Source organism: Phaethon lepturus, unplaced genomic scaffold (genome assembly GCF_000687285.1).
Source record: "Phaethon lepturus isolate BGI_N335 unplaced genomic scaffold, ASM68728v1 scaffold5936, whole genome shotgun sequence".
Taxonomy (NCBI): Eukaryota; Metazoa; Chordata; class Aves; order Phaethontiformes; family Phaethontidae; genus Phaethon; species Phaethon lepturus.
The window spans coordinates 11,863-19,913 of NW_010544004.1; the positions used below are offsets into that span (position 1 = coordinate 11,863).

General features: G+C 51.1%; 1 protein-coding gene across 1 annotated transcript; it reads right to left on the reverse strand.

Moving 5' to 3' along the window:
• Window positions 1-326: 326 nt before the first annotated feature.
• On the reverse strand, window positions 327-4,656 carry FRMPD3 (FERM and PDZ domain containing 3; the record flags this gene model as incomplete). The annotated part of the gene is made up of 2 exons (XM_010288529.1): window positions 327-3,169; window positions 3,835-4,656. Coding segments are annotated over 2 exons (3,665 nt in total), but the record flags the coding sequence as incomplete, so codon positions are not given.
• Window positions 4,657-8,051: the final 3,395 nt, after the last annotated feature.

The window sequence follows — 8,051 nt, forward strand, 5'->3', positions numbered from 1 at the left end:
AGGCCCAGAATCACATGAAACCAAACTAGCATGGAGACAGGGTGACTGTGCCCATCACCAACGAGCCAGCAAGGCAGAGCATGCAGAGCAGATGCTCGAGACCCCTGACGAACTGGTTGCACAGCTTGCGACAGGGTATGAATTTACCCTTCAAAAACATCACCAACAAAATCATCCATTCTGCAGAGATAAAAGAGCATCTTAGCTCTCCTGCACACCTCAGCAGATGTGGGCTTGCAGACACGCATCCTCACCAGACCTATGCGATTTGAGAACCACTAGCACTTGGCCTGGCACACACCGGCTTGTTGGTTTTTGTAGCTGGCTTACTTATTGATCAACGTCTTTAGAGAGCGTGTGAGCGTGCTCATGACAGTGGCAACCGTGGCTGACTGGCGGGCAAGCTGCTCCACCGTCTGCTGGTGGCTCAGGGTTCTGGCTGTGGACTCTTCTGCAGCCTTCAGGAGGAAGGTATAGTTTCTCACCACTTCCTCCACCTTCGTCAGCAGCTCTTGGCGTTGGGATTCCGAGCGCACAACGTACACCAGCCTCACAAATGTCTCGATGAGGCTGCTTAGCACCTGGAAGCTGCTCGTGATGGCAGAGAGCATGTGGGTAGGACTCTTGTCGACGGCTGCCACACGGCGGCAGGATGCCCGAAACTCCTTGAACTTGAGGGCAAGCTCTTGCTTGTACTCAGCCAGCTGGGAGATGTAGGGTTTGTAGTCCCGGACGTCAGGGCTAACCACACACTGCCTCAGGATAGTTAGGAGCTCATTGGTGTCCAGCTGCACTTGCAGAAAGCCATTGGGGAAGCTGTAGGCATGGCCTCGAAGGGTGCTGATCTTTGCCAAGCTCCCCTCAAAACTGGAGGTCCTTAAATCTATTTCCTGTGTCTGACTGTCATTGGGACTGCTGCAAGCTGTTGCATCTAGGACCTGAAGAGTCCTGCTCATGACTGGGACCATCTGATTGTCCAGCTTCATTCCTGGGAGTATCTGCATGGGGATGGAATAGGACAGCTCATCTTTCTCGCTCCCATCATCTGCAACATCGCATTTCCTGTAGTAGAAGCAGTACCGGATGGAGCAACACTTCTCATCCTCCATGTCTTCATCCTGCAGCTCAGCAGGACTTGGATACATCTCCTCCTGGACAGAGAACACTGCTGACCCCTTCTGGTTCTTTTTCTCCTGTGCTATCTGGACATAGGAGGGGTCAGCCACTCCAGAGGCTTCCTGGATTTTGGTCCTCAGAACAGGACAGAGGATGCTGGGCTCAGGCTCTTTCTGGAGGCCTTTCTGCTTGGTTGTATAGATGTTCTGGTAGATGTCAGAGGACAGGGATGTCCTATCAGTCTTATCTATTTCACTGACACTATAGCGACGCAAGAGCTTCCTGTAGTGTGGAGCACCCATGCACTCCCCCCGGGAAGTGCACGTTGTCAAACAGGACACGCTGTTCTCTGGATCTGACCGGTAGTCTCCGGACTCTAAACTTGTGGATCGTATCCGCTTGCCTTTGGAAGGACTGCTCACACTTTTCAACCTAATGGCTTCTGCCTGCTTCTGGTCATCAGTAACTTTATCTCTCCCTTGCTTCTCCAGTTCTGGCATCACCAACTGGTTAGGGGGTGGCCTCACCCCCCTGCAAATCCGCTTGCAGTCACAGCTGCGCCTTTGCTCCCTGGACATCCCTGGGACTTTTTGCACAGGACTGCTCCTTAGCTGGCAGCTGCAGCGCCCAGGAGCAGGAGGGTGCAGATATTCCTGTGGTGGGAGGTCAACTTTGCTCTTTGGCTTGAGCAGCTCTTCAAGGAATTCCAGCTCATACTGCTTCACCTTCTGCAGTTGGGCCTGCCGCTCGTCTGTCTCCTTCTTCAGCCGTGTCGGAAATGTTGCAGAGAACAGGTTCCTCAACCTGAAGGTAGCTTTTGGAGCTTTAGGTTTTGCTGGGACATCAGCATCTTGTTGAGTCACCTCCAGGACTTTTTCTACTTTTTTGGAAGGCACAGTGCTCTCGGGTCTCGGCACCAGCTGGATTGGCCCTTTGGATTCCTCACTGTTGCTCCTGAAAGTGCTGCCAGGTGATGGAGACTGCAGATTGCTACTCTCAGTTTTTAAGCTTTTGGCTGAACTTTCCTGTTGCATTTTCTGACCTTGGTTTGAAGGAGCTGTGTGTTTCTGAAAGATGAGGTTTGTGACTTCCCCACCTGCCTTCTGACCTGGCTCTCCACTTGTGGCTTTTCCTGGAGCATCTCTACTCACTTTTTGCTGGTAGCTTTTAGAGGCAAAAGTCTTACTGGGCATCATTTCCTCACCCACTGAGGCAAGGTGGAAGGCTTCAGCCTTACTGCCATGAGATTCTTTAGGACTTGGAGAAACTTCACAGTGCTGCTGTGGAGAGAGTTGCTGCTGCTGACAGTTGCATAATGTCTCTGCGGTTTGTGGACTTCCTTTAAATTTCAAAGGCTTGCTGCTGGCTGATGCACAGCTGTTGGTACCATTCATATTCTTGTCTTCTTTTGAGGCTGCCACCACTTGGGGAGCTGAGCCTTTTGCATTTGCCACTTGCTGCAGAGCAGCTGAAATCACGGCTGGAGTTACACCACTTTTTTGGTCCAGGAGGAGCTTGGAGCTTGGCTCTTTGGGCATCTTCTCTTGTAGATCCTGTGCCTGCTCCCTACTCGGGGCTGCTGTGGCGTTCAGAGATACCTCAAAGGCAGCTTTTGTGTGGCTTGCACCTTTGCATTCAGAGCCTGGCACTGGAGTCTCCCTGTTCTGCTCGTTAAGCTGAGGGGTCAGCACTGGCTGGACAGCCAAGGCGTAGCTCTGCTCAGCGTGCTGCTGCTCCTGTTTGCTCTTGCAATTGGTAATGTTGGGGCTCTGGTGAGAGAAAGCTGGCTTCAATGAAGGGCTTGGCTCCTGGCGGATGAGGGGGTAGGGTGAGGTGAGAACAGCCTGAGCAGCACAGCTCTGGATTCGGAAAGGCAAGTCCTTTCTGGCCAGGAGGTTTTCTTTGTTGATGTGTTGAGCGAGGAAGTAGGCTGCGTTCTGATGCTGCTTCATAGCAGAGACCATCTCTGAGACATCAGTTAGCTCTGAAGAATTGGTTTCATGGCCAGAATCCAAGGATGACTCAGGAGTGATGGCAGCCAGGACAATAAGACCTAAGGAGGGACACAAAGAAAATGACAACACCCACACCACACTGCTGTGCAGAGGAGAGGGGAGCTCTATGTGGCCAGAGGGTCCCAGGAATGCAGGACACAGCATCCCATCGGAAAAACTTTAGTGACTTCCCGCAACTAAGAGTTAATGCTTTTAAGAGAGATCACTTGTCAGCACCGAGCTGGCTTGCGAGCTCAATTCAGCATGAGCTTTTGGCCCAGGAAAAGGTCCTGGGAAGCTTTCCAGTGTTAGTGATAGCAGAGCTACAGGAACTTGTCTGGAGCAAGAAGGAAAATCAGGCAACAGCTACTCTGCCATAGTGTGTAGGGCAGCCAAGGCAAGGAGAGGGACAAAGGACTGTGCCTCACCCCAGCATCGTGGCATGTGGACCATGGCAGGTATGGGATAACCAAGAGACTCCTGAAGCCACTGCAAGGGAGAGGAGTCCCATCTCAGCTGCTTAGAAATATTCTGAGCAGCAGCTTGGCTGCTCCTGTTAGAGCCTATTGCTGCAACTTAATTGTGGCACACAACTAAGAAGCTGATACACACTAGAAGCTGCTCCACAATCACATATAGGATGGGAGAAGGAGACTAAAGGGAAGGATGTGCCATAGGAAAGAAAGGCTATAGGGAAAAAAGAAAGACACAGCCACTGAAATACCTGCTGTCTGCTGTGGTGGGGGATGTGGACAATCCTCTGAGGCAGCCAGGGCTTCCAGTGCCTGCAGGGTGGACACCAAGGCATCGTCCAACTCTTGAGCATGGTCTCGGACTGTCCGTGGTTGCACATTGTCTATCAGTGTGACAGGTATCTCGTCGTAGAGGATGCCACAGAGGTGCCGGCCGTGCTCCTGGCTCTGGGCAGCTGCCCGGCGCTTGGGGTCGTCCTCATCTGAGCTGTTGTCTCGGAAGCCGGGAGGTGGGGCAGCAATGGCAGGGAGCAGGGACGTCGTCTCATCTTCTTCTTCATCGCTCCCGGGAGGTGGAAGTGACATCAAGTCCACCATATTGTCCCGGGTGCTGCCAGGCTTGCCTCCCTTGCATGAGGCCAGCCGGCTCTTGATTTTGGCTTGGCAGGACTCGCAGTAGAAGTGCGAGGTGTCACTCCGCAGGTGAGTGTCTATGGTGTGTGCCCTGGCCCTGCTCACGTGCCTGTCTTGGTCAAGGCCATCCGGGTTGTATTTGTTAGCTGCCCCATTGTAGCCTTGGCCAGAGCTTTTGGAAGTGGGGTCAGATTTGGTCCTGGGACGAGTTTCCTCAAAAAATATCAGGTTTTCATTGATATCCGTCCTGCTCTCTCTTTCCTTCCTTTGCTCTCGCATGTGCAGGTAGCAAAAGCTGATGAGCTCCTTGTCTGAAGCCCTGGTGGCTGGAGCCCTGGCTGCTCCAGCGCCATCGGCGGAGCCACCCACCAACCCGCTCTCTTTCTTTCCCATGTGCCCTGCTGCGGCAGGGCGGTGCAGGTTGTGTGCGTTGATGTAATCTAAACGAAAATCACAACAGGCACATTAGCAGCAGCACCTGGGAGAAGGGAAAACAGCATGGGGAAGCTCTTGCTCACCCTGGAGAGAAGCATCCATGTGCTCTCTGCCCTCCAGCCCTCAGTGTGCCGGACAGCGGGATACGCGTGTTCCCTGCGGCACAGCTAGGCCACCTGGCTGGCTTTTTGAAAAACCGTCTTCTGCAACCCACTGGGCCTGTACTAGTAATGAGTGCAGGAAGAAATGTCCTGCACATGCAGATCTTAGAATCATAGAATCATAGAATTGTTTGGGTTGGTAGGCACCTTTAAAGGTCATCTAGTCCAACTCCCCTGCAGTAAATAGGGACATCTTCAAGATGATCACGTTGCTTAGAGCCCCATCCAACCTGACTTTGAATGTTGCCAGGGATGGGGCATCTACCACCTCTCTGAGCAACCTGTGCCAGTCTTTCACCACCCTCATTGCAAAAAATTTCCTTATATATAGTCTGAATCTGCCCTCTTTTAGTTTAAAACCATTACCCCCTGTCCTATCGCAACAGGCTCTGCTAAAAAGTCTGTCCCCATCTTTCTTATAAACCCCCTTTAAGCACTGGCAGGCTGCAATAAGGTCTCCCCGGAGTCTTCTCTTCTCCAGGCTGAACAACCCCAACTCTCTCAGCCTGTCTCACTGGAGAGGTGCTCCATCCTTCTCATCATGTTTGTGGCCTCCTCTGGACCCTCTCCAACAGGTCCATGTCTTTCCTGTGCTGAGTGCTCCAGAGCTGGACACAGTACTCCAGGTGGGGTCTCACCAGATCAGAGTAGAGGGGCAGAACCCCTCCCTCTACCTGCTGGCCATGCTGCTTTGGATGCAGCCCAGGATACAGTTGGCCTTCTGGCCTGCAAGTGCACATGGCCGGCTCATGTCCAGCTTTTCGTCCACCAGTACCCCCACGTCCTTCTCGGCAGGGCTGCTCTCAATCCTTTCATCCCCCAGCCTGAATTGATACTGGGGGTTGCCCCAACCCAGGTGCAGGACCCTGCACTTGGCCTTGTTGAACCTCATGAAATTCACATGGACTCACTTCTCAAGCTTGTCAAGCTCCTTCTGAATGGCAACTTGTCCCTCAGGCGTGTCAACCGCACCACTCATCTTGGTGTCATCTGCAAACTTGCTGAGGGTGCGCTCAGACAGATCCCACTGTCTAATGTCATTGATGAAGATATTAAAAGTACTGGTGCCAACATGGACCCCTGAGAGACACCATTTGTCACTGATCTCCATCTGGACATTGAGCCATTGACCACTACTCTGGATGTGACCATTCAACCACTTCCTTATCCACCGAATAGTTCATCCATGAAATCCCTCTCTCTCCAATTTAGAGAGAAGGATGTTGTGGAAGACCATGTCAAAGGCCTTGCAGAAGTCCAGATAGATGACCTTTGTAGCTCCTCCCATGTCTACTGATGTAGATCTCACACCATCATAGAAGGCCACTAGGTCAGTCAGGCAGGACTTGCCCTTGGTGAAGCTATGCTGACTGTGTCAAATCACCTCCCTGGCCTCCATGTGCCTTAGCATAGCTTCCAGGAGGATCTGTTCCATGATCTTCCCAGGCACAAAGGGCAGGCTGACAGGGTCCTCCTTTCAACCCTTTTTAAAAATGGGTGCAATGTTTCCCTTTTTCCAGTCACCAGGGACTTCAACTGACTGCCAGGACTTTTCAAATATCATGAAGCATGGCTTGGCATCTACATCAGCCAATTCCCTCAGGACTCTGGGATGCATCTGATCAGGTCCCATAGACTTATGTTGAGGTTCCTCAGGTGGCCAGGAACCCAATCTTCTCTTACAATGAGAGGGACTTTGCTCCCCCAGTCCATCATGCGGTCCATCCACTCAAGAGGTGTGGAAAGAGAGGTTGCCAGTGAAGACTGAGGCAAAAATGTTGTTGAGTACCTCAGCCTTCTCCTCATCTGTTGTTAGCAGTTTGCTAGTTGTGTTCATCAGCAGTGGTACACTTTATTTGACATTCCTTTTCTGGCTGACGTACCTATAGAAGCCCTTCTTATTATTCTTTGTGTCCCTTGCCAGGTTCAGTTCCATATGGATCTTGGCCTTCCTTCCCCATCCCTACACAACCAGGCAACAATCCCTATACTCCTTCCAGGATACCTGTCCCTGCTTCCACTGCCTGTGCATTTCCTTCTTGCCCTTTAGACCAGCAGGTATTGACGTCTCATCCATGCTGGTCTCTTGCCTTCCTTTTCTGATTTGTTACACATGGGGATTGAGAGCTCTTGTGCTCTTTGGAAAGCAGCCTTAAAGATCTGCCAGCTCTGTTCTGCTCCCTTGTCCCTTAGGGCAGTTTCCCAGGGGGTCCTATTGACTAACTCCTCGAACAGATCATGGACCAGAGGGGATTTCAGGTGATGAGCTTGTCTGTACCACCCCTCTGAAATATGGAAACTGTAACTAAAGCAACCTTCATAAACATATATGTGATGGAGGGGAGTACATTCCCATGGTCAGCTTTGTATGTACCACACTTGCCTTGGAGACCTGGAGGAGGCACAAGGGAGAGGGACACACAGAGATTTACATGTTGGATGTGGAAGATGGCCTGCTCAAAAAAAGCCCACGTGGTAGCGAAGAAGCTGACATGCCTTTTTTTTCCTAAATCAATAAAATCTGTATTCCCATTAACAAAGAGCTGTTAAAAGTGTTTTAGTGAGGCCCTTAGGTGTGGCTGGGGTATAGCAATGATGGAGGCCAGAAGAGCCTAGAGGGTAGCTGGACAGGACTTAGAAGCAGCTGAGCTCCAGCCAGCAAAAGCTCAGAGACATGCAGACAGAGCGGGCAACCTCTTTGTGTGGTTTGCTCCATTGTCTCCAAAATGATTACGTGCTATGGAGTTTAATCATATAAACTTTACAAAGTTAAATATTATGACATTTATGATAAGAAAGTATTGACCCTAAAGCTGTTTTTTTTGCGAGGAATTAGATCAATGACACCATGGACCAGCAGCACATCAGTGTCCTTTTGCAACCAACCTTTAGACATCAGAAATATTGTCCTGTTCCTCCCTCTCCATCTCCCCTCCTGTCTCTTTTCTAGACTAAGCACAGCAAATTCCTTTAACCTTTCCTGACAGGTCTGTTTCCTAAATGTCTCAGCTTTCTTACTGCTCTAGGCTGGGCTCCATCCACATCAGCTACCTGGGAAAATGTCTTGTTTCTGTGCTGTGTGACAGCAGCAAGGAGAGGAAGCAAGATCCTCTGGGATGTGTCTCCTCCTCTGGGAGGCAGAGCTGGCAGAACGAGAGAAGGGCTGGCCAGCACAGTGGGCACTAAAACACGGGGATGCGGGTGCCACATCATAGAATCCTAGAATCATTAAGGTTGGA